The 26,234-nt window shown below is 43.7% G+C and overlaps 1 protein-coding gene across 4 annotated transcripts in view; it reads left to right on the top strand.

Moving 5' to 3' along the window:
- The window catches only part of TRIM44 (tripartite motif containing 44), a 102,112-nt gene extending 76,398 nt beyond the window's left edge, over positions 1–25,714 (top strand). The window contains exons 5-6 of one of the 4 annotated variants that reach the window (XM_045012564.1): positions 20,125–20,248; positions 24,591–25,714. In XM_045012564.1, the coding sequence (XP_044868499.1) occupies positions 20,125–20,212 (88 nt within the window). In that variant the 3' untranslated portion in view covers positions 20,213–20,248; positions 24,591–25,714. Of the gene's footprint in view, positions 1–13,399; positions 13,818–14,219; positions 14,394–20,124; positions 20,249–24,590 lie in introns of those variants that run through there. The other 3 variants (XM_045012565.1, XM_045012563.1, XM_045012562.1) reach the window with 3 other exon arrangements.
- The last annotated feature ends 520 nt before the right edge of the window (positions 25,715–26,234 follow it).

Here is a 26,234-nt window from a genome sequence, read left to right as displayed (position 1 = left end):
TTTTATACATAATTATTTAGTTTATGGCAAGCTGGGATATGACTTTACCTCTCAGTAGCCTCCCATGGACTAACTATTCCTGTGGACCCTATTGGTGCACATTAACAGTTTCGTAGTTCATGTGTAGTTCCATTTCAGAGCAGACTAGATGAAAGCGTGTTAACTGTTGGTCTGCATCAGTAGGCTCCACATGGAAACTTAGTCCCCGGCAGGCTAATGCAGGGTAGATTCACACCCCCAGCTCGCCCAAACTAAATGTTGGCGTAGACAAGTCCCTAGAAGCTCTTGAAAAATTGCCCGTAGTGCCTAGCCCCAAAGTTTCTAGTTAAATTTGCAAATAGAATTACCAGTGTTATAAGCTAAGCTTTCATTTAAAAAACAAAAAAGTCTTTTTAGCTCTTTTTTTTTGCGGAGCCAGATCTTAAAATGTAAGTAGATAACACTAGTGTGGTTTTGTCAGTGTTCAAATCAGAAGTTTTCCACCTAAAGCCACACAAATGAGCTCCAGCAAGCCTCCCAAACCTTATTGTGGGTCTTGTCCTCCTGCAGACCTGGGGAGAGTCACAGAAAGGATGACTGCATATTCCCTGTGGTAAAAAATCAATGGACTAAAATCAATGCTAGTGATTGTAAGCATTGAAACCACACTGATTCCAGTGGCATTGCATCCATTTGCTCCACTGGTGGAATGTTCTGTCAGTGGGCTGGTTTTCCCTGTTCGGGCTGAGCCTGTGTAGCCATTTGTTATGAAGGAGTGGGGGTGTCTGTGTTTTCTTGTATCTTTGATTCGGGGGAGGGAGAGAAGTGCATAAACTTGAACAAAACCTTTTCTGACAGAATGATTTGGACAACATTGCATGTTGCTGAAGAAATTGCAATTAAAATATTTGTCTGCATTTCAGTTTGTGGGCTGGATGGCTGACAAACTTGTTTCTGCCCACAACACGGGAGGGAGCGTGGGGGTAGGCAGCTGACACAGAACCAAGGATGGTGATTCTGGGGAGAATTCATTTCTTTCTTCATTACAGAAACAAACGGAATGTTTGGGTTTTTCATTTTGCCATTTCTTGGTGAATAGACTAAATTAGTGGGGTCCTGCCTCTGGGACACCCAAATGGTGAGTGAAATAAACATAGAGACTCTCAAAGCCATACATCTCTCCCGTTTCTGCCAGGGGGAGTGAGCCACAGCAGTTGCTCACCTTCAGGTTTTTATTTTGTTTTTAAAGTAACTTTAGTGCTGGTGAAAGCCAAAGGTGCAGTAGTGCAAGTTTCACACCCTCTGTGCCTTGCTGATGTACATCAGTGCTCAACTGAAGAGATGCCCATTGAGGGAAGTTCAGGAATAGGGTTAGGTTTGCATGCTAGCTGAGCTACATTTCAGCCAAGACCTCCATCTGGTGTCCCTCCCCTGCCCCCGATTAAATGGCTTGACCCTTTGTTTACAAATCTAGGGCAACACTGGAATTGAGATGTAAATTGTTCGTATAAGACCCAATTTTTCTCCTGGCTGTTGAACAAATTAAGAAGGTAAATTTAGGCTGAATATCAGGATTTTTTTTTTCTTCTACCAATCAGTTTTGAAGACTGTGGAGTAGTTTCCTAAGGGAAGTGATGGAAGGTCTTCCTCTTCAGGAACCTAAAACTAAGTTGGCTAAAGTAGTGGCACTCAACCTTTTCAGCCTATTGTACCCCTTTCAGGAATCTGATTTGCCTTGTGTATCCCTAAGTTTCACCTCACTTAAAAACTACTTGCGTACAAAAGTCACAGCACACTATTACTGAAAAAAATTCTTGCTTACTTATTTTTAATCATATGATTATAAAATAAATCAATTGGAATATAAATACTATATACTGAAATGTAAGTATAATATGTAGAGCAGTATAAACAAATCATTGACTGAATGAAATTTTAGTTTGTACTGACTTCGCTAGTACTTTTTATGTAGCCTGTTGTAAAACTAGGCAAATATCTAGATGAGTTCATGTATCTCCTGGAAGAGCCCTGAGTATCCCCAGGGGTATGCGTACCACTGCTTGAGAACCACTGGACTAAAGCACTAGTAAATGTACTGTAGTAAATATCCTGCAGTGGCCAGAGAAGAGGCTCTCTAGAAGACCAAATAGCTCAGATTTAGAGATGGAAAAAGACCTCTATTAGGGAAGAGTAGCAATCATTTTACAGGAAAGTGGTAAGAGCATGTGCACTTGTATCTCCATAGAGCCTTTGAAGTGGCAGTTTGCCATTATGCCCGAGTCTCCCTTTAATTTATGTATTACACCCGTTTCCTCATTATCACTTTTATTGACATGAAATCCAGCAGCACATTGCTTTTTAAATGTTCTACCATTATGAATGCATTTGCTGTTCATTGTAATAACGCTGATCATAATTAATTTATTTTGCATTCATGTGGACGTCACCGGCACTTTGGATTGTTTAGCTGTAATTTATGTTGGTAAATGGACACTTAAAAGCATTACCTGCATGCCCATTACTCCACCAAGAGAGCAAGGGTTAAGTGCGTGTGGATGTCAGGTTTGTATATCACTCTGCTTAATCAGAAAGTTTCCTCCTGGTTCAGAATGGGTGACCAGACATTCTAGATTGATTGATTGGATTTGTCCCTGTGACAGCATATACCCTATCCAATTTGTTCCATATGCAACTTGCATATCCGTGTTCGTGGGATAGGTGTTCCACTGTGATTTAGGAGTTGGCTCAGTTTAATGGGCCACTTACTATATCAAATATCTGTCTTAAGTTTTTCAGGGCAGGTGAAGAGGGAAATCCTCTTAATTTATCATAAGAAGCATTCCTGGCTCGTTTGCTGAATGCTGTGTGTCTTTCCCCTCACATGTGCAGGCTTTAGCTGAGAGAGGCTGGCACCGAGATGACGAGCCTGTTGTCAGTGGATAAACTCTCTAGTTCAGTGATGCAGAATCTCTGCTCAATGAACCGGGAGAGAGAGATAATTTGGTGGCAGATGTTTGGAGTTCAAAAAGTACAGACATCTAAATGCTGGCATGAAATGTAGCGTGTGGGGGAAGGGAAACAGAGGAGGGCAGAGCGGGGGGGACCAGAGAAGCTAAGAGCTCATGTAGGCAGGGCCGGCTCCAGACCCCAGCGCGGCAAGCACGCGCGTGGGGCGGCCCTTTCCCGGGGGGGGCGGCAGGCTGGGCCGGCGGACCTGCCGCAGTCATGCCTGCGGGAGGTCCACCGGAGCCCCGGGACGACCGGACCTGCCGCGGGCATGACTGCGGAGGGGGCGCTCGTCCCGCGGCTCCAGTGGACCTCCCGCAGGCATGACTGTGGACGGTTCGCTGGTCCCGCGACTCGGCTGGACCTCCCGCAGGCATGCCTGCGGCAGCTCAAGCAGAGCCGTGCGACCAGCGAACCGTCCGCAGTCATGCCCGCGGGAGGTCCGCTGCTCCCGCGGCTCCGGGGCGCCTCCCGCGCATGACTGCTTGGGGCGGCCAAAAAGGTAGAGCCGCCCCTGCATGTAGGCCCAAGAACAAAGGGTTCAGAATGCTGAGCTGAGGCATTTGGGCTCTTTGTAACATTCTTAGTGTGGGAGCTGAGCTGCACTGGATGAGTCCCATTAAAAAAACAACGACTTGTAGTGCTGGCTATATGTGTAGTAGCTCTACGTATTTCTTGACCCTTTTAAGGCCAATCTTCTGAGTGTTAAGCATCAGCTGGGAAGCACCGAGTGCACTCCACTCGCAGTGATTTCAGTAGGAGTGGACAGCACTAGAAACCAGCCAGGAAATGTTCTGCACATGATTGGACATCTGGAGTACCTATACCTCCAGCTGTGAGTTTGGTATTATCCCCATTTTAAAGGAAAGAAACCAAAGCACAGAGAGACTGAGTGACAGACTGAGTCAGTCATAGCTGGGATTAGAATTTGGAAGCTCCTGGCTCTCAGCCCTGTGCCCAGTCCACCTACCCCTTCTCTCTCTCCTCTGTTCTCTCATTGTATAGCTCCATATGTAGACCTGAAAACAGGAATCCTAGATGCAGCTTCCCCACATCCCCACCAATTGGGCATTACTTCCAGGCATGATATGCTCGTATTACATTCTGGAGCGATGTATTTCTTGGGGTTGCATCCATTAAGAAGGTATTGTCCCCAACGTCATAAGTAGGTTAGATATAGATGAGATACAAACTAAATGTACTTCATCTGATCCCACTGTTTGGCTCTAATTAGTGTCCTAAGCAGTAAATCAGCAGATGGAACAGAACATTTAAATCTAGAAGCAGTTGGTTCAATTTTCAGAGGTGCTTGGGAGATAGGGGGCCAGGAAAGCGAGAGAGCAGAGGGTTGGGCCCCAAACCCAAGAGTAGAAAATACTGAACTGGGGCCTCTCAGCTATCCTTAGAACACTCTCGTGCCTTGCAATGCATAATCCAGAGCATTTCATCTAATAAAGGCCCATGTCCCACGAGTTCTACTCACTTTAATGTAGTGTCATCTTTGGACCCTCTTATACACAAGAGAAAATCTGACTTGTGTGAACATATGAGAGAGAACTTTGAATTGTGAACAGTAGGCAGAGCATTGATTAAATCTTAAATGAAGGGAAAGGGCTCCTCTTAGAGCCATTGTTCTTGGTTGTTTTTCAGCTGGAGACTTTTAACAACTAATACCTGCTGTTTCATGGCTGTAGAAATGAGTGGAAGCATTCAGTAGCTAGTATGTGTGTGTTGCTTTAATGCTTTTGACCAAATTAATCTCTGCTGACTTCCACACAACTCCTGCAGTAGCTAAGCCTAAGGACCATGATCTCCAGGCACATTTATCTTTAGTTTATTAGAAATGAGGGGAAAGGGTTAGGTTTTTTTTTTCCTCCATGAAACTCAAAACCCCCAACCAATATCTGTTCTGTAAAGTGGTAGGATTCCTGCAAGGTGCTATGTCCTCATACGCCTCCTAATCCTGCAAAGTGCCACATGCCTCCTACTCCATTCAAGTTGTAGCATGAGGCTTTTGATTTCCTGCCCATTCTGAAATTCAGACCAGGTTCAGTGATGGGTTCACAGGTGATTGGCAGCCCATCAAACTAGTGTAGGCTGAGTTTCAGGGGAATCTGTGCCAATTTATAGTGGCAGTGTGAAACTTGTTGGTTTGTTGTTTTTTTAAGTTGATTTCAGCCCCAAACCAGACAACGTATAACATTTTTAGAGGAGTTTTTCCCTGAATTTTTTGAACTGTCTGAAGATTCAACTCAGAGCAACACACAGGAAGGGGGATGCAAACCCAAATTAAATTGGAATGGGAAAGAAGGTTCTCGTGAATAGAAATCTCCTGTATTTCACTAAGCCTTAACAGTAAAAGGGAACATGGGCACATGAGTCTGCAGTGGTTATTATTGGCATTGCCAGTGATGCCTAGATACTATGGAAGATGTTCTTCACCTATGCATTGCAGGCCTGTGGAAAGCTGGCTGGTTACATGGTGCTGGTCCCTCCTTCCTTCCAGGTGCTAAACTGCGTTAAAAGAAGTTAAACATACATTAGGAAAATATTTAAATACATTTAGAGTGTTTTAATGTAAGAAATCGCTGTAGAATCTTCAGCAATGGTAATTGTCAATGAGAAGCAGCCCAGGAGATCATAAAACGCAGAGGATGTGTTACTGACTTAATTTCTCTAGTAAAATGTTGTCTGCACTGTGGGAATGCTGGAGAACTTCTACGCTACAGGGATTAGAAATGCCTGAGATAGCCAGTGTTAGTAAATATACAGTAATGATACTGATTCTGTCAGGAACTACTTACATGCCACCCTGCTGTCCAGATCTTCATACAGTCAAAGCTGTTAGATCCAGGGGCTGTCCAATGATCTATTGAAGCAGTTTATGGTATGTGGTGTGGCCAACATAATCAGTAATGCCTTTTATGGAAGTGCAGAAAACAAGAACCAAAACCTCTCATTCAGAGCACAGTGCTGTTCTACCTACTGTGTAATTTTCTCTGCTTCCCTTGCCACTCTGGCTTTGTTCAAATCAGCTGAGCCAGCATAAAGAGATCTGATTGCCAGAGAACTGGGGGCGTACTGCTTCATTTCCAGAGACAGGCCTAGGTCTGATTGATGCGTCAGCAAGTTGGAGTGAGATCTGGCAGCTCTGTGAAATCACTCGAAAGAGAAAGCCTCAGAGACTAGAAAAAAATGATAAAAATGTGAATAGCCTAATAAAGATGTCACATGACTTTTAAAGAAGTGTTCCCCCTCTCCAAAACATGCAGAGATGTGGCTAGAGTTGTGATCTGAGCTTTGCATAATGATAAAGTCCTCATATTGTTTCATTTTTATATCTACTAGTCTCTCTCTAATGTAAAGCTGTATTTTCCACCTCCACCACCTAATCTCCCTTGCCTTTTTTAATTTAAAATATTCTATTAACTGACACCCTGGCTTAATGGACATCTTCTCTGGCCGGTCAGTGTGCTTGTTGCACAAGACGAGGTCTGGGGCTGTTGTCAGGTTTCAAGAGCAAAAGTTTGTTCCCGCTTGTGCAGAGATGAGGTTTTGAATCTTTACAGTGTCTCTGCTTTGGAACAGAGGTGGAAAGGAAGTGATCTCCAATGAAAAGTACCAGCGATCCAGAGCCTAGTTCAGTAGCTAGGAATATTAAGAAAGGCTACTTATTTTGTGGGAAATGAATGTTTGAATCGCCTCGGCAGTTTTAAAAAATTCAGTCTTAGGCTATGTCTACACTCGCACTTTTGTCAGTATAACTTACATTGCTCCGGGGTGTGAAAGAAACCCCCTCTTGAGCAATATAAGTTACACCGACAGAAGCACTGGAGTAGCCGCCAACATAGCTCCTGCCGATCGTTGGTGGTGGCTTAATTATGTCAACAAGAGAGCTCTCTCCCATCAGCATAGAGCGGCTACATCTGAGATCTTACAGCAGCGCAGCTGCATCGGTACAGCGGTGCCACTGTAAACTCTCTGGTGTAAATGTGGCCTTAGATAGCAGAACAATATTAATTACAAAAGCCTTTGGGGAATTCGAGTTAAGATCTAAGTGCAGAATAACTGAAGAGCAAATCCTGAAGTCCTTACTTAATATGTAGTTGGGGAAAAAATCCCATTGAAGTCAATAGGAATTTTTTGCTTGAGTAAACAGTAGGGTTTAGCCAGTATAACAGCAGGCTCATGTTTCTAAGCAACCCAGGTGAGACCTTTTAGACTAAGCGACAGACTTGACTGGTGCTCTCTCTCTCTCTGTGTCTCTGTTGGAGTGGGTATTTCTCTTGAGTGGTATAGCTGAATCCTACTAGCAGTGCTAAATGGCTTTCTGCTATCGTACTCCAACTGCACTAGAAATTCCATGTATTGACACGTGAGTTACAGAAAGTGGGCCTGAGTTAACCCACTCTGGATCAGTATGTGTCCACAACTAATTGTGGCCCTATTTTATTGCATTTTCAGTTCACTGGGATGGTAGAAAGTTGTTTTTCCTCCATGATTTGCAGGCACACACTGGTATTTAGTCACCTAACTCCTAATGTTTGCACCCACAATTCAGTCTTGACCAATCATTATTAAAACTGTGAAGTAAATAGTTGGCTATTAAATCGGATTCATCATTCCGTTTTTGCATGCAATGGTAGCTGTGCATGTAATTTGAATGTATGATCTAGAAAAGGAAAATCCATTTTTATTTATGGTCCCAGATGTAAAGTACTCAAGTTCTGAAATCCCTCCAAATGGCTCAATGACCGGTCTTTTTTTCTCTCTTGAGAGTACCGTTGCCCTCATTAGTGAAGAGTGGAGGAAGGAAGCTCCCTTTCATTTGAGTCTAGATCCTTTCCCCAGCCTACCTTTCTTAAGTGTGTTTTAATGGCTGCTTGACACTGGAAAGAGATTCCCTAGTGCAGTGGTTCTCAAACTTTTGTACTGGTGACCCCTTTCACATAGCAAGCCTCTGAGTGTGACCCCCCCCCTTATAAATTAAAAACACTTTTTAATATATTTAACACCATTTTAAATGCTGAAGGCAAAGTGGGGTTTAGAGTCGAGGCTGACAGCTCGTGACCCCCATGTAATAATCTCATGACCCCCTGAGGGTCCCGACCCCCAGTTTGAGAACCCCTGCCCTAGTGTGAGTTCAATTTGTCACCCCTGCTTGTTGCCAGAAGTGACCTTGCTTGCTTCTCATTGTGACCTTCAAAAAAAACCTTTGCTTTTGCAGAAGTGCAAGATAATAACCAGATTCATCCCTGTGTAAGGGCAGAGAAGCAGCAGCTAGCACCTCTTCTATTCAAGGGTGAAGGGGCTGGTACAGCGCAGACTAGTGCAGCTGTGAGAGCTGTCCTAATTTGTGGCACTGTAGCAATGACCCCTATGGTCCATTGCAGGGTGCAGAATTGCCAAAGCAGAGGCCTGCCTGAGAAGCCCCCTGGACCAGGGCTTTCTGTAGGGGGCGCTGACTCCAGCAAAGGTCTGCCTATGCTGCAGGTATTCCTTGAAATGGGGGCCTCGTGGGCCCTGTGCATTGGCTTAGCTAGCAGAAGATGACTGCAGTGCCGGTGTGAATTTCTCTGTTACTTACTGGGAGGTAGGAAGAGGGCTGGAGGTTGTTCTTTAACTTATGCTGGCCCCTATGTCATGGGCATACATGCAGTCTCACACAGACTTAATGATTTAATGAGCAAGAAATGTGCTATGCCACTTTTTTGTATTATGTCTGATTTTGTAAGCAAGTAGTTTTTAAGTGAGGTAAAAGTTGGGGTCTTCAAGACAAATCAACCTCCTGAAAGGGGTTCAGTAGTGTGAAAAGATTGGGAACCACAGGTTAGAAGGCCTAAAGATAAGAGGGGGAATCTACCTTAGTTTCTAGTTCAATAGTTGCTATATTTCTTTCCAGAGGTAACTGCAGATCAGGGGTGGATGAAGCAGTGAAGCAGTCATATAGAGAGAGAGAGAGCTAATTGTACTCCGTTATGCCAGTGTATGTCAGGAGTTCATTTTACTGGTATATCTGAGAGAGTAATGTGGTTCACATTTTATACCGCACCCTGGGATCCTGAGATGGGATGAGGTTTAGAGTAAGCAGGGCATTTGCCCTATTTCCGCAGTGAAATGAATGTGCAAGTATATTTTAACCCAAGATGGTAACAGTATTGGATTTCTTACAACCTTCATATTGGAAGTATCTTTTGATAAGCTATGTAAACAAATGAACACCTGACAAGGGGTAGATGAATAAGTGGAACCGATGGAGGTCCTGAGGAGATTTGGCATTTGTGCGGGGAGAGGCAGGTGCTCCTCTAGCTTAGGATGGATGGCAATCCTTGAGGAGTTCACCTAGCTTTGTGTAATAATTGCTAATCTTGTCTTCACTCCCTCACCCCTCTTTCTATGGTATATTGTCTTTCTGATGTGGCTCACATCATGAGGTTTCACAGCTACCCAGAGATTAGATTTTTATGGGGGAAGGAGATAACTGAGGGTGAGCCAAAGGCTCACAATCCCACGTGTTAATTGGGAGATGGGAGTCACCCTGTCTACTCCTCCCTTCTTATTATATGGCATGGGAACTTTCCTGAGGAGCAGGATAATATTTTCGCAAATTATTTGGCAAACAGGATTAAACAACAAAATTAAGAAAAACCCCTTTGATTTTAAGAGCAGAAAATGAGAAATTTGTTGACTTGATTATCCATTATGAATTATTCCTTCTACTTTAGCCCCCTTCTGAGAAGAATGGTGTTTGAACCTGGCTCTGGCTAACACTGTGGGCCTAAGGTCCTACACTCTAACCTCTACCACTGTGGAAACCTGCGTGCTGAAGCATGGTTCAGAAACACAGTTGTCACATTTATATGCTGGGAATCGCCAGGGGCCCAAAAACCACAGAAATTCCCTATCTGGCTAATTGTTTGAGTCCTGTATCTATGGTAACCAGATGTCCCGATTTTATAGGGACAGTCCCGATATTTGGAGCTTTTTCTTATATAGGCTCCTATTACCTCCCAACCCCTGTCCTAATTTTTCACACTTCCTGTCTGGTCACCCTACCTGTATCCTTCCCTTAAATTGCTGGACATATGTAGAGATATCAGCATTTTTTCTTCCTCCAGGCTTTGTTCTCCCGGATACAGCATTTCAAAATGTTGAACACAGAATTTAGAGCAGCACATTTTACTTTTTGTGAGAAATTGGACATGAATGGCACAGAATAGGGCCATCTTTCATGAGGCAATGAAATGACTGCCTGTCAGCTGCCTCTTGCAGGTCAATTTTGTCAGGGAGCAACGCTGAATTCAAACTAGTTTGACATCTACAGTATAGTGAAATGATACACTGTCCTGAGAGGCAGGCATTGGCGCTGGAGATATATGTGGAGAGAGGGTGCAGCTAGTGGCATTGTGAACATAAAAAGTGCTCATTAATCTAGCTTAAATGTTCAGTTTTCCTTGATAACAACAAGAAAGCTTAGGTGGTGACGGCCTTTCCATCCTTGAGTCCTATTTTCAGTCTGTTGGACACTTCTCCCCATCTTCAGTTTGAGGTAAAGCTTGTCATGCTTCAGCTCAGTTTAGAATTCAATTTGGTTTGGGGAAAACTTCCTTAAAAATCTATTTGACAGTGTTGAGATGGGTGCTTGGGAGGTGGGGAAAATGCACATTTTACAATTAAACTTTGCAGGTGCTTTTCTTTACACATTGGTAGCTAAAAATGCCACTGTGTTGTAGCCTGACAAGTACATAGTCCCTGGTTGTGAAATGCCAACATTTCTTGTAAGAGAGTTGTAAGTATTGAAAGAGTGTACTTGATGTGGACGGCACATTATTTTCCTTAAGAGCTGTAATCTACACTGTGATGTGGTGATTCCCAGATCCCTACGGGAGTATGTTGAAATATACAAGTAGGAGAGGAGGAAGGAGCCATTTGTTAAATTGGTATTTGGATGCTTTTGAAAATTGTACCAGATGTCTATTGGCAGGAAAAGGATTCCAGTACCCCTCTAACCAGAAACGCCTGCTCTATACGGTTTCTTTCAATTATAAAAACAAAGGAAAACCTGGGAGTACGGTGAGGAAAACAGATGAAATTTTAAAAAAGCTTTTTTTTCCTCTGCAAGCCCAGAGCAGTGAATGGCAATAACTGGACAGTGCTTAGCAGACTTGTTCAGCCACCGCTTTATTCTGTGCTGTCCCACTCTCAACCTCAGAAATATTTTCCCCTGGCATAACAGTTGGGGTGAAATCTTGGCTCTATTGAAGTAAATGGTAAAACTCCCATTGACTTCAGTAAAGCTGGAATTTCATCCCAGACCATTTTGTTGCTCAGTCTAACATAATGTCTGCATTACAACTTTTAACAGTGTAAGGAGACCCCATTACAACAGCAATGCTCTGTATTGCTATCAGGATGTTAACTGTCCCCACATTGACATGACCATGACATTTGCAGAGTTCAAATAGAAGGTTTAAAAGCTGAGTCCTGTCTATGCTGCAGAATAGAACAGCATTCTTACCATGTCCCCAACCTAGTTCTCAGAGCTATCATGCCTAAGATTGCTTAACAACCAGTCTACTGCATTATTTTCTTTCAGTGTTCTTAATAGGTAGATGACTGACATGTCAACACAAGAAATATCACACCAGTGAAGGCAAAATTAATTTCTGAGGCTTGGATCATTGTGTCTGAGGAGAACAAGGAAAGAAAGCATGATTGTCCATATAGCTCTTGCAGTCTCTTTCTCTTCAGCCACCAGTCTGTGGCCTTTGACATTGGAAAGAGTAGGACGATAGTTTTAGGTAACACAAGCTTAAAGATTTATGTCTTGGTTATTAAGAACTATTAAAGGTACTAGGTAACCCAGCAATGCCAGAAATGTACTAATGAAGCTGCAAAAATTAGAACTAGCTTATCAGATCATTAAAAAATAAACACCACCCTGGTTAACTGCCTCTTACAAAAACAAAATTCACAGCATTTTTTCCTTTTGAAAGATGTACATTCAGTGCACTAGCTTTTATCACCAAGTTGCATTAGAAACAGCAGAAGGGCTAAAAATAGTTTCCTATATGGGTGGCTTTAGTTTTTCCTTTTAAGTAGCTTGATTTTTTTCAAAGCCTAGTAATCTTTTTCCTCTTCTCTAAGCAAAATGATCTGGTCCATCCATTAGTAACTGATTGTCTCTTGTCATTTACTGCACTAGTAGAGCTCTCATTTCTGTCCCTTGTTATGTTAAAACGCCACTTGAGTACATTCTGAGCACAGCATCCATTGGAAGGAGGCCTGTAAATTCCATCAGAGAATTCCAAGACATTCATGAGGCTGAAATCTCCCATGTAAAGCCATTAGAGTTCATGTATAATTTACTTTTTATGTAGCTGTTTTGGTGCTGTGAAATATCTTTAACAATAACTTGCTTCCTTTAAAAACATAGCAATGTCTGTAGATAGGTAACATGCTCTTGGAACAGTGAAACCATTTGCTGCTTCATTAATTTATAAAATCTCCTTAATTATAAAACAAACAAAAACAGGTTATTTTCCCCAGTAGCCTAAGAGAGGAGATTGTCAGTAGATCTTGGCAGCTTTGGACCAGGAACAGAAGCATAATCCAGTGTTTAGATCCTACTGAGAATACTTGTTCCCTAGATATACAGATTTTTGAACTGTTAGCTCCAGGGTCCCATCTGATCTCAAATATAGTGTTATCATGCAGAGATGCTGTCTACACTAGCCTTTTAGACCTAAAATTTCCCTCCAGTGCAGCTACGTAGGTGGTGTCAACAGTAAGAGTAGTAGTGTAGACCAGCTGCTGCTACTTTTAAATGTCCAGTCTTGCTCCAAGCAGGTCTAGACAATGTTGGCAACTCTCAGGGCCTTGTCTACACTAGAGCTCCCGCCAGTACAGCAGTGGGATATTTAAAAAAAATAATAATCTAGTATAGACCAAGCAAGGGGAAGAGGAAATCTCTCCAGGATTCAAGCTGCATGGGACTTTATCAACTAAAGAGCGCTCCATGGTGGGGAATAAGAGGGTTGGGTCACAAAAAGCAATGGCAAGTCAAAATCAGGAGTTTGCCTTGCAGCCTGTATCCCCCTTCATCAAAGGGAGATGTAGGATCAGTGTTGACCATCTTTCTGGTGACCTATGTGAAATGAGTCTGTGGTTTTTCTTTCGTTCTTAGTAGGAAACTCATCTGCATTACGGCTAGCCCACACACTGTCAGTCTTAGCAGAGAGGCAGAAGGTAGAATGCAGACTGAATTCTCCTGTGGGCCGTAGAGGGGTTCCCTCTAAAATAAGACTGAAGACATGCTAATGGGAGAGCACAGGCACTGCGGGGGAAAGGGGGAGGGAGCTTGCACTGCTGCTGTTCCTGTTCGGTGAACTAATCGAGGACTTCCTTCCCGAAGGTGGTCGATCTCAGCTCTTTACATGATCCATGAATTCACTGAGAGATCTCAGCCCAACGATGCATTGCGCTGTTGTTGTGGAGGATGTGTCTTACTGTGGGGGATGGTGAAATGGCACCTGCACAGAGATGATCGTCATGCCAGGGTTCTGTTACTGCAGCTTTTAGGAAGATAGATCTCAGCCATCCATCTGTCTCAGAGGATCTTGCATGTCTGCTCTCTTGATCTCCAAGGGAAAACCTCAGGCCGTGAAAAGTATTCCAAAGTCTCCCTTGCTTCCTGCTTCTTCTAATCTGCATTCTCAGGAATGAATCAAAACTGTGAAAGGAGTTTGTGTTTGGTCCTATGCTTTAAAGGGAGAGGAAGAGCAGGGAGAAAAGAGATGAGATATATTTATAAGCCAAGAACAGACTTTTCTGACACTTCAAGGTCTTATTTGAGCAGACAGTCTGGTGAGAAGAATAGTTACACGTGTATCCTACTCCCCCAGCACCTTAATAATAAATAGTGATGTTATAACTAATACTCCAAGAGACTTGAGTGTATTTTTTCTATTTTATCTTAGTCTCTTGCTGCAGTGTTGTGTATGTGTGTGTTTTTATATTGAGCTGGCATCTTTCCGTATTGAAAGGGAAAAAATGAAATAAAATAAAATGCTGGTTTGGCCAGATGACAATGAGTTTGACTGGAGACTTGCACAGTCCGGACAGGAGATAGGGTAACTCTTTGCCTGTTAGGGGCAAATGTATTTTAACAAAACTTGGCACCATACTGCCAGCCACTCAGGGAGTCTTTTTTTTTTTTTTTTTCCCTCCAACAGGAAAAGCTCTCCGGCAGGTGAGATCGCTTATGAACATTTGTACTGCAAAATATCTAGAAATAAAAAGGCAAAGAATTAGGAGAGGCAGTGTGTTCCAGTGGCTAGAGCAGTTGACTGGGAGTCAAACGACGTGGGTACTGTTGCCAGATCTGCCACTGACCTCAGGCAATTCACTTTGCCTCCGTTTCCCCTTCCCCACCCCAACTTCTCTTTGTCTATTTAGATTGTAAGCTCTACAGGGCATTGGCATTCTCTCATTATGTGTTTGTGCAGTGCCTAGCACAGTGGAGCCCTGATGTCTGTTTGGGGCCCAGAAGTATACAGTCATAAATACAAATAGGTGGGGGAAGCACTGAAAATTTCCATTTCTGCTTTTCACTTTCATTCTAGGTGACCATTGGCTTCCAGGAAATGTGTGTGGATAGTGTATATATTTGCATAAAGAAAATACATAATGCCTGGGACTTAATACAATACTTGCCTTCCCAGTGAGAAAAACCTGGTGATGTGGAATTTTTTTTTCACTGACATTTAGTGACCGTTATATTAACAAAGAGTACAGAAGAGATTAAGTGGCATCCTTGGTAAAACATGCCTGGTGATGTCGTCTTCCCTCATCCCAGAATTTTAATTTTGCCAAACGTGTGAAACTCTCTGGCAAAGGGGGAGACAATTCTGCAAGCTGAGGAACCTGATCTTTCTTGGCTCATCCCCTAAAATGCTCTTCCCGGTGATATACTCATGACTGGCACATGTGCTATCATTCCAAGTGCTCTCCCGGTTGTGTATAACGTGTAAAATGTTTTTGAGAGCCCCGGAGTTTGGATGTATTACATGAAATATTCTCTGTCTACTTTTGAAACAGCTATGTTTTTGCTGCCTCCAGCAGGATTGCACTGCAAGTGTTCCTGATTATTTAAAACACAAACTGAAACATGGGACTACTGAACCTCAGTGGGATAACTTGGTTTTTCTATAGGGCTGGCCAGCCTGTTGGTTGGTTTTCCCCCAAGAAAAGGTCCTCTGCTCTCCAAAGGTTCCAGTTACTGACTTCCCCTTCCAGCTTCATATCATGCCAAACACCATCCTAGAACAGGGATGAAGATCTGGCTCCTTCCTAAAACTAGAAAAAAAACTATGGAGCAATCCTACACAGGCAACGGGTTGAATTAGTTTAAGCAAGTAGATCTCCCCCATTTCTATTATCTATCTTTGAAGCTTGTCTCCAAATTGGCTAGAAGCGATCACTGTGGTGTGGTATGAGGTGCATTCCCTTCCTCTGGGGACTGAGCATCCTGCCAGCTAGGGAGAAGAGGTTAGTCCTCTTCTCTCCAGTTGCAAGTACACCCACCCCAGGAGAGGGACAGATCTGATGGAATTGAAGAGAGAGATTAAATGTCACCCAGGTCTAATCAGAGGCAGATAGAACAGGTCAGGTAGATTTATTGGGCACATGCTTGAATGTGACACTTTAATGGGGCCAGCCTTATGAGATCACTGGTTACGAGCTGTCTGCTATCACCTCCCTTTCGGAGTTGGGCCATCAGTTCAGACTTCACAGGACACCAAAAAATGAGGGGATTTTCCTCAACCACCTTTAACTGAGGGCATCATGCACTCCAGGACCCACCTCCTTCCAACCTGCAAACCCTGATAGCTCAGTGCTTTGAGCAATAGGCTGCTAAACTCAGCGTTGTGAGTTCAATCCTTGAGGGGGCAATTTGGGGATTGGTCTTGCTTTGAGCAGGGGGTTGGACTAGATGACCTCCTAAGGTCCCTTTCAACCCTAATAATCTATGATTCTATGAAAAGTTCAATTAATTGCTGAGTTTGCCCCTTTTTCCCCCTGCCATGGCCCATCCAGCTCTTTTCAGAAACTGTCCCACCCTTCGGTTGTGAACTGTTTCCCCACCACCACCACCTCTACATTTGTCTCAGCAGTTGTCTGCAGCTGTGCCTCTGTAGAGGCCATCACTCTATTGATGTCTTGCATAAACTGGGAGATTGTTCTCCCCCATCTCCTTCAAATGATGGATAGGCTGCAAAATAGACTGTGTGGAAGATGAATACACTGGGGACACTCTCAGCATGCCTCACAAAATGGAACTGACTTCCTGAGATTCCCACTGCTTTAGAGAGCCACTCTGCTACTGCTTAGCATAACTTCTCAGGATAAGCCTCAAGTATTTACTGAAGACAGCCTATCACCCCTCTTTAGTGGGTTACCTTGGTGCTGCTTATTTGCACGGTCATGCATGCAGTATTTTTATGTGTAAAGCACCTGCATGCCCGCCCAGGCTGCTTAGCAGAACTACGCCAACCATCTAAAAATACGACCAACAATATAAAGCTCAGTATTAAAACAAACAAAAAATACAACCTAAACAGAACATCATCTCAGAATCAGGGAGGGGCCTCACACGTGGTAGCACATGCTTAAAATACAGTATGACTCTGAAAGTGAGTCTTCTAAGCAGGGATTTATTCTGCACTATCTACATCTGCTTCTACAGCAGTACAGACTGCTGGTGTGTGGAAAAGCAGTTGCCATCCTATATATACACATATACACATGTCCAGCACATAAACATGATAGAGTACAGCAAGCACTTTGTTGGAGGCAATGACCTGTTGCATATAAACAGAGAAACCAATTTGCGTACAGCTGTGTACACACACTTACACAGTAGAGGTTTTATATGCACTGTGTATCCTGCATGACATTCAGTTGCTTATACAAAACGCTAGTGCATTATAGCATATGCTCACTTAGAGTGGTCTGAGAAGTCTCTTGGTCTTAAGCAATTGCTAGTTTTTGACTTAATGAGAGAGTGTGGACTAATGGCCAGAAGAAGGGATTGGGAGTCTAGCTTGCTGGATTCCATTCCAAACTCTGCCACTGACCTGTTCTGTGGCCTTTGGCAAATCTGTTAATCTCACATTGCTTCATTTCTCCTATCTGAAATGAGCATGGTGATACTTGCCTTTCTCATAGGGCTGTTGTGAGGTTTTGTTAATGTCTGTGGAGATCCTCTGATGAAAAGCCCAACAGAATTGCAAAGGTATTATCGTTATCTTCCAGGCTTCTCTTCCTTTATAGATACACGTTCACTTGCAGTCAACATCTAATGATTAGCACAAATTTCAGCAAATCAAGATGAGCCAATAGGACTCCATTCTTTTGTCCCTCACAAAGAGGAATGCTCTTTCAAAACTTTGGCACGTGAGCCAACCAGATGAGCTGTTGTATATGCTGAGGACAACTTGACAGCAGGGGTACCCCAGAGGCAGAATGGGTGAACTGGTCTCCCTGGGGAAGTGCTTTTTGCAGACCCCCTGATTCAGTGTGTAGTGCTCTAGGGTGTGCTCTGAAGGATTTCAGTTTCTCATCTGGGTTGGTAATGACTGAAAGTTGTGATGGCTGTTTTGCTGAACCTGTGTGAAATGATTTTTTGCAGTCTCAGTCCAAGTCCCAATGGACAAGTAAGCTGGCCATATCAGCAGAGACCAAGGACTGGGTAGACCATGGACACTGACATTCACTCCACTCATTCCCTAGCAACATTCCCTGCTGCTCAGGGTTGAGGCACGCTGGCTGGGCCCATTGTGGGGGAAGCTTACACTGCTGTTGCCTATGCTTCCGCCTGCTCTGTATATACAGTTCTGTGTATACTTGCATCCGAAGAAGTGGGTATTCACCCACGAAAGCTCATGCTGCAAAACGTCTGTTAGTCTATAAGGTGCCACAGGATTCTTTGCTGCTTGTGTATAAATAAATCTTCAGTCTTCTGGGCTGTCTGTCTAGCACCTTTCAGTAGCACAAAAAGAAGGACCAAAAGAAACAAATGAATCCATCAGCATGAATTCATTAGGAATTGGTTTTAAGATTGCTAATTGCCTCCTCTTGCAGCCAGTACTCTTGTAATGGAAGGTGAAGGGTGTAAGCGAGTGCTGTCCTCCCTGATTAGCCGAAGATACGTCCCCTGCTGTTGCCTGCCATGCCTCTACTAGTTCCTATTTTCCTTTTCCTGAGGGCATGTCTGCAGATAAAAATTACAGCTGTGCCACTGTAGCACTTCAGTGTAGACACATCCTATGCTAACAAGAGGACTTCTCCTTTTGGCGTAGGTAATTCACCTTCTCAAAAGGTGGTAGCTAGGTCGATGGAAAAATTCTTCCGGCAACCTAACGCTGTCTACACTGGGGATTATGTCGGTGTAGCTATGTCTCTCGGGTGTGGATTTTTCACACGCCTGAGAGACGTAGCTATCCCGATGTAAGTTTCTAGTATAGACCAGCCCTGAGTTTCCTAAGCAGGGAGATGTACATGTGTCTTGAAAGCTGCTCACAGCTGGATGCAGAGTTCAATACATTGCCACATGAGCAGATGTCTTATGCGGAAGACAGATTAGTGCAGATGTTCACAGAGATTAATAGATTTAGCCAGAATCCTTGGTTGGAGTGTGCATGCTAGTTTCTGGATTGTGTGTTGCCGATTTCATAGTGAAATAAGATTTCCCTCACCCCCACTGTGTTGACACTGCTCTTCCTGCCTGTTTGTGTCAGCAGGCAGCTCTGTCTAATCTCTTCATTACTGTGTTGTTTTTTATATTAGTTTAGAAGAGTACTAGTCATTTACGGTGCACCACTCAAAGTACAATTCCTAAGGACATTTACCTGTGAGAGAGATCATTATCACTGCATAGAGACCCTAGACAGACAAACTGAGCTTTCATTTTACCGGCATTAGTGAGCAGTGACTGGAAAGCCAGGCTGAGCATCTGTGAAAGCAAAGGGGGTGGTGAGGTGGTGAAATTCTCAAATATCTATCGCACTGTGCACAGCCGAGCCAGAGCATCAGGAGATGTGTGAACCCATTAATCACTGCAGGGCAGCTGCCAGCTCTCTGACTTTAATTGGGGGCCTTCTAATATTTAAGCTGATTTTGGTGAGTAGGGAGTACTGTTAGAGAATTTCATTGCCTTCCCAATGAGGCTGTCAAAACATAACTCAAGTTTGCCGAGTGACTTGCAACTACTGGGGGAAATAATGTTACTCAGCACCATTTTCCTTCAGAGATTTCTGTCTCAGCAGCACGTTTAGATTTTTGTATATTTATCTCTCTCAATTTCCTAGCCCTCTAGCTCAACGATTTACAATCCCCTGCATTTTTATTAAAGAGTCTCATGGAAGGAAACTGCTTTGGAGAGAGTTGCTTTTCAATATCCCTGCCCTGAGAAGAGGGGGTGAGAGTTGGAGGGAAACAGTTACTTAACAGGGAGAGGTGGTTTGGGAAGTGTGTATTTAAGAAGAATGGTTGAAAGTGTATCTCATAAATTCCACCCACTCTCTAACAGAAGAGAGTGCAGGTCTACATAAATCAAAATACCTACCTGGCCATGAGGACTATGTGACTTTGCACTACAGTGAAGCATTTCAAGAAACCCAGCTGCATTGTTGCAAGCAAAATAGGGATGCACCGCCTCTCCCTTTTTGTTTTTAATGGAACAGAAATTGAGCCCTGATTTGTCATTCCATGCTGTATATAATTTTCTCCCATGATTTTTAAAATGGCAGTTCTGTGGCAACTGGCTAACCTGTATTCCCAAGAGTATGCAAGACAATGAGCCTTGAGTCTGATATTGCACCGATGTTACCTCAACCTTTCTTCTTTGATTTCAGTGATGTTACTCCTGATTTTACACTGGGGCAAGTGTGAGGAGAATCAAGCCCTGTGGATGCAAGCTTGCAGTTGTATAGTTTGTACAACTGTTACAAGGTGCAGCCCTGTGTCCAGAGGAAGGCTGCTTTGCAAGTCATCCGTCACGTGGGGGGAGTCCTTCATTGGTGTATTGTTTATGTGGGCTCTCAGCTCTTTCCCCATCTCTGTTTTGTTTGATTACAGAGCTAATCCTTTCCCTCCTGCCTCTCCTTCCCGAGGGAACAGGCGATATGATGACAAGGACCCATCGTCGGCTAACGGGCCCTGCTGAGACAAGATGGGTTTAGCTGCAGTGGAGACGTTACAGGTATTTTTCATTTCCTCATCGACTGCTACCTCTTAAATTTACAACGCGGGTAAAGGTAGAAATGACCATGCTCCTCCAGTGGCCTACCACACCCAATGACGGCAGGGAACTGACTGACTGGCGATAAGGCCCACCTGCTCTGAATAGAAGGACAAGCTAGTTTATTTTGGTTTTTACATTGCACCCCTCGCCCTTCTAGTGATACATTACGCAGTGTGACTGGCCCATGTTGCCTTCTCCAGTAAAGTCAATTCTAAGGTCTTTTGAAAATCTCCATCAAAGGGGCTATATTATCTAGGCACTCAAATCCCACTGAATTTCAGTTTGACCCTTTGAAAATCCTTACTTTAGTCAGTATGTGCTGGGTGAAAAAAGTCTCGAGCCAAATATGGCAAACGAGTTATTGTTCCAATGTTAAAGTCTGAGGATCATCTGTTCACCATGTTCAATCATCTTACACTGTTTTATATTCCATCTCTTGGTAATGCTAATAGATTTTCTTAAACCGTAGTAAATTTGATTCATATGCTGGGAAAAAGGCAGCCCAGACGTGGTTGATTAGTCATATTTGCTTTAATCTATTTGGATTTTCAGCCCCACGTTCAGTAGTAAAAGCAAAGGGGAACAATAAGATCTTGCTTTGGGTTTCATACCAGTGGGGTCCAGGGACACAGTTCAAACTCTGCAAGGCTTCTGGTGGGAGTCTTTCACAAAAGACACTTTGTTCCCTTTGGGACAGATGCCACCAAAGAGTAGAGTTTATTTCGTAATTATTTTTCCAGGGCCTCACTGTTTCCAGCTTGCTCACAAATACTTCACATAGAGATTTGCTTGGAATGGCACGAAGGGGGACCGACACTGGGGATTTGCTTTCTATGCATGGCATGGTTTGCCCTGTCTGCATGAGCTCTTTCTTGTTCCTAGGATACACTTGCTTCCCTTAATTGATGGGGCTAGTTTCCCCGCCCTCCCCTTTGGCTGAGATGTGTTTTGACTTTCTCACTAAGCTCCTTTCTGTGCAGGGGCAAAACCACTGGCAATTAATTTAAGTGACATGAAAATACAGTCCTTGTGCTCAGGTAGGGTCTGGGCTTCTACAACACACTCCTCCTGCTCAGATGCAAAAGGAACCTCATGTTTTGTTCAACGGGAACCCGTCTGAAAAGCAGAGCACCACTTGTGGGGGGCTGCAGAGGGACTCTGTTCTCATCAGTGTAGGTTGAAAGCTGTGAACTATAAGAGTGATGGCATGTGAACTAAGGAAAGGAAAGAAAAGAAATGACCCATTGGATCAGACCAAATATCCACCTAGTTCTCTCTTCCAATAGCAGGTAGTTCCATATGCTTTAGAAAATTATATAACTCCTCTCCTCCCCTTGTGCAACAGTGGCTATTAATAATGGAAAATAATCATAATTACTCATAGCATATAAATAAATGTTACCAAAACTAATGATGGATGCCACCTATTACTAATAAAAAGGAAATTTACCTCATTCTGCAGTAACATTCCAAGGGGCGTGGGGAAGGGCAATTTCTTCCTGACCACTAATTTGTGCTCTGAAGCATGAGGATTGATGGCCCTTGTAACTCACCGTAGCTGGTGTCATTGAGGTATCACTCTTGTTCGAATGTATATAACATTTGGCTTCTTATTGCACCATTTCAAGGCTGCACAGTGGCTCCCCAGAAACATTATTATCCCAGGGACTAAAAGGGAAATCTAGTGTTAAAATCTATGCCTCTTGTAGGCACTTGCTTCTTAGTGTGGACTGGATATGTCTTCCTTTAAACCAGTAAGAAAGGTTGAGAGCAATGGAGTCATTTAATTTCCGGAAATTACCTATTTACTGTCTTTCATGGTGTTGCTGCCCACAATGAGCTCAAAGTCTGAGCTGGACAAAATCTCAAATTTTCTGCCCATCCCCTGTGGGGGGAAGATCAGTGATCAGGTCCCAAGCTTGGGGGTCTTGCTCTTTTGACTCTCGATGGGCTAGGAATTCTATGATAGACAGTCAGGGGAAGGGGGAAATAGGATTATGTGGCTCTATAGAGTGCCACAGTCCCTGTCTTCAGATGTTAATGTCAAACAGGGGAATGAGCAAAGTAAACTAGTCAGACTACCTAGTGCCCTCCATAAAGGAACTGGATGGCTCAGGGGGTTGATAATGGGATTTACTTCACGGTCCCTGGTTCAAATTCAGCCCAGATCAGTAAAGACTAATAGTGCTGATCATCCAGTGACTACTAGGTGGCTAATGGAAAAAGTGTTTCAGCTGCAGTCCAGCTCCCAGAGAGCAGGAGTCCACCTAGTTTTTTTTTATTATCTCCATTGGTAGGTTTGTCTACAATCATAACAGAGAAGCCAAGTATTGGATAAGCAAGACACTGAACTTCCTTCTCATCCTTTGAGGTGGCTCAGTCAGGACTGAGGCATATTAATAGGGCTTGTACATAGTAGCGCTTACTTTGGTATAACTTAAGTTGCTCAAGGGTGTGGAAAAGCCGCCTCCCGGAGCGATGCAAGTTACACTGAGCTCAGCGCCGGTGTGGACAGTGCTGTGTCGGCGGGAGAAGCTCTCCCACCAACATAGCTACCGCCGCTCGGGGACATGGAATACTTATGCCGACAGGAGAGCGCTGTGCTGCGCTGCTGTAGCGATCCTAGTGTAAACTAGCCCATAGGGGGCAGTTTGGAGGAAGCTTGCAATTTCCCTCCCTGTGCTGTACCTGCTTTGTGAGTGGATGGATGGATAGATAGATAAACTCAGTCTCCAAAGCTGTTCCTCTTGCATATCTAGTTAGCACTAGATTAACTTAAACTAGATTAACAAACCCTTTATGTCAGTTGTTTCAAGTTGAAGGTCCCGGAAATCTATTTTTTGTGGAACCACTGATATATCCATATACATTATGAGTTACAGTTTTTAATTCTGTCAGGTGTCAGTTGCATGCAGCTGAGCTGGTATTTGTCTCCTCTTATTCAAAAGGTTAGGAGGGGTAGAAGAGCAGTTATGTCATACTTTACTTATCGTGTACAGAAAATGTAATGTGTTCCCTAGAATCTTCACTGCATTTTCTACTGTATCTGTGTTTGTCATTGTTAGTCCCAGCAATTTTACTAGTAATGAAATAGAAATAGCACAAGTAAGAAAGAAACTAGACAGAAAGAGTGACTCTTTCTCCAAGCAGATTGAGGTGGATTCAAAGTGAGATAGGAGAATGTGTTCTAAATGTGACTTATGATAAGTGGTCATGGGATATAGAGACTTCATAGGCTCTTCACTTGCAATGTAGCCTAAGTCCTAGATACTAAAATTTGTTACTAGCTAATGACTGTTCATTGGTCTGTTTGCAATGAGTTGGAGAATTTCAGTCGAGTTCTCCTGTGGACAGGTGCCCACATCACAAACATGGCCCCACTATAACTGGCACAAACTGCCCCCCTATTTGGCAATCTCTATAGAGTGCCCAAGGATTGAATGCGTGATATTTTCTCCTCTGTGACATAGTCGTCCAGAATCCTGTTTCGACATGCCAATGGTGAGAAGTTGGTTTGCACTGTCGTTCACCTTTTGTAATGACCTACCCAGGTGGGTCATCAGCAGAGCTTAATCTTGGGACCTTCAGGGTCAGACCTTTACTAGAGCCACAGGAGTAACTCCCTTAGCTGGTAGCAATTGTAGGCTGTTCCCCTACTAGTGGCTTGTCCACTGGTGGACATCAGTCATGCCCTCTGCCAGTGTATTACACATGCTGTCTATCCCTGTTCGTCAGTCTAGGGCTGTCAGTTCAGCCCCTTTCACCAATACTAATGCCTCTAAATCAGTACTTCTCAACCAGGGCTCCTCATAGGTCCTCCAGGGGGTACATCAACTCATCTAGATATTTGCCTCGTTTTACAACAGGCTACATAAAAAGCACTGGTGAAGTCAGTACAAACTAAAATTTCATACAGACAATGACTTGTTTATAATTACATAGTAAAAATGAGAAAGTAATGAGAAAGTAAACAATTTTTCAGTAATACTGTGCTGTGACACTTTTGTATTTTTATGTCTGATTTTGCAAGCAAGTAGTTTTTAAGTGAGGTGAAACTTGGGATACGCAAGACAAATCAGACACCCGAAAGGGGTACAGTCATCTGGAAAGGTTGAGAACCACTGGTCTAAATGACAAAGAGGAAACGTTCAGGGTTTGATTGTGTTTAATTCATGTAGGCTCTTAGATTCCAGCTGGGGAGACCTGTTCATCATCATGAGCCATACATTTTCCAGCTGTAGATCACCTGCCATTTCCCTGTTGTTCCCTTACTAACAGGAAATATGCTTTTCCTTCACAGAAGGATCCTCTCCACACAGACTCCATGTGATGAAGAGAATGCAGGAAGAGGGTCTTAAGTCACGCAACTGCAGCACAAGCAGCAGCAACTGTTTCCTCCCTTTACTTTGCTGTGTCTTTGGATCTCCTAGATAAAAATGTGATCCTTCCCCACACCTGTCCTTTGGGAACACACTTACTGTCACGCCTAGCAACATATTTGCCGATCCGCCTTTTCTTAAGAGGACAAATGTCCTGCAAAGATATGACACTGGGCTTTGAAAATGTGGAGCCAGTAATTAAAATGAAGAATGCAGTACAGTAGAAAGTAGAAATGAGCGTCTAAAAGCCACAGTGGTGTTTTTACTGATGGGGGTTATTGAGGCCTTCAGTTTAATAATTCAGTGCAGCTAAGATTAATAAATGATAGGAGGTGGAAATGGTCTTTCAGGAAGAAGGATGGGAGTGGCATGTTAACTGTTTAATTCAGTGTGTTCTGAAAAATGGTGCATGAAACACTGTATAATGACTGGGCGCAGTCCTAAGGTTTCTGAGCCTTGTAGTGGGGAGAATGTGTATCATGAATGACGTTTATGCCTCGTGAGTGAGGCTGTCTGAGCACAAGCTAGAGAGTCACGGATGCCAGCTCTGACACTGCCTTCCCATAGGGCTTCCTGCAAGTCTCTTCATCTCTCTATCTCGGTCTCTTCAGCTGTAGCATGGCATTGGCTCTCATTTTCCAGGACAGAGGGCTGCCGCAGGGAACTCCCATAAAGCGCTCATCTTCAGGTTTCCCACTTGTAGCAAATCACAGCCCCTGAGCACTTGATATATTGTCATTCCCTGCCCCCTACTACCGTCTTTGCTCCACCTGTCTGTAATGTCAGTGAATTCCAGCCCTGCTTAATGAAATGGCTTCAGGAGACGTAGGGTAAGAAGTTAGATGGGGGTCTATGCAGCTGCCACCACGTACTACAGGTCATTGGCCCAGATCTACAAAGGGGCCTAGGTGCCTAAATACTTAATCATTAGGCCAGAGAGAGAGAAAAATGACAGTCGTCTGGTGGATACGGTATCCAACAGGGAGGTGTAAAAGCAGCAAAAGAGTCCTGTGGCACCTTATAGAGTAACAGAAGTTTTGGTCCATGAGCTTTCGTGGGTGAATACCCACTTCGTCGGATGCATGTAGTGGAAATTTCCAGGGGCAGGTATATATATGCAAGCAAGAAGCAGGCTGGAGATAACGAGGTTAGTTCAATCAGGGAGGATGAGGCCCTCTTCTAGCAGTTGAGGTTTCTCCTCCCTTGGGCCTCATCCTCCCTGATTGAACTAACCTCGTTATCTCCAGCCTGCTTCTTGCTTGCATATATATACCTGCCCCTGGAAATTTCCACTACATGCATCCGACGAAGTGGGTATTCACCCACGAAAGCTCATGGACCAAAACTTCTGTTAGTCTATAAGGTGCCACAGGACTCTCTGCTGCTTTTACAGATCCAGACTAACACGGCTACCGCTCTGATACTTAACAGGGAGGTGGGAGACCCAGAGTCCAGTCCCCCTGCTCCAGTGAACTTTTAACTTATCCAAAGTGGAACAGTTTCAACAGGAGAGATTACAGGAGCCTCTGCCCTCCCCATTAGAATATCCCATAGCTCAGTAGTTA

The sequence above is a fragment of the Mauremys mutica genome, chromosome 4 (genome assembly GCF_020497125.1).
Source record: "Mauremys mutica isolate MM-2020 ecotype Southern chromosome 4, ASM2049712v1, whole genome shotgun sequence".
In the NCBI taxonomy this organism is placed as follows: Eukaryota; Metazoa; Chordata; order Testudines; family Geoemydidae; genus Mauremys; species Mauremys mutica.
Note: the sequence above shows the minus strand (reverse complement) of the source record. Positions and strands in the feature narration are given on the sequence as shown.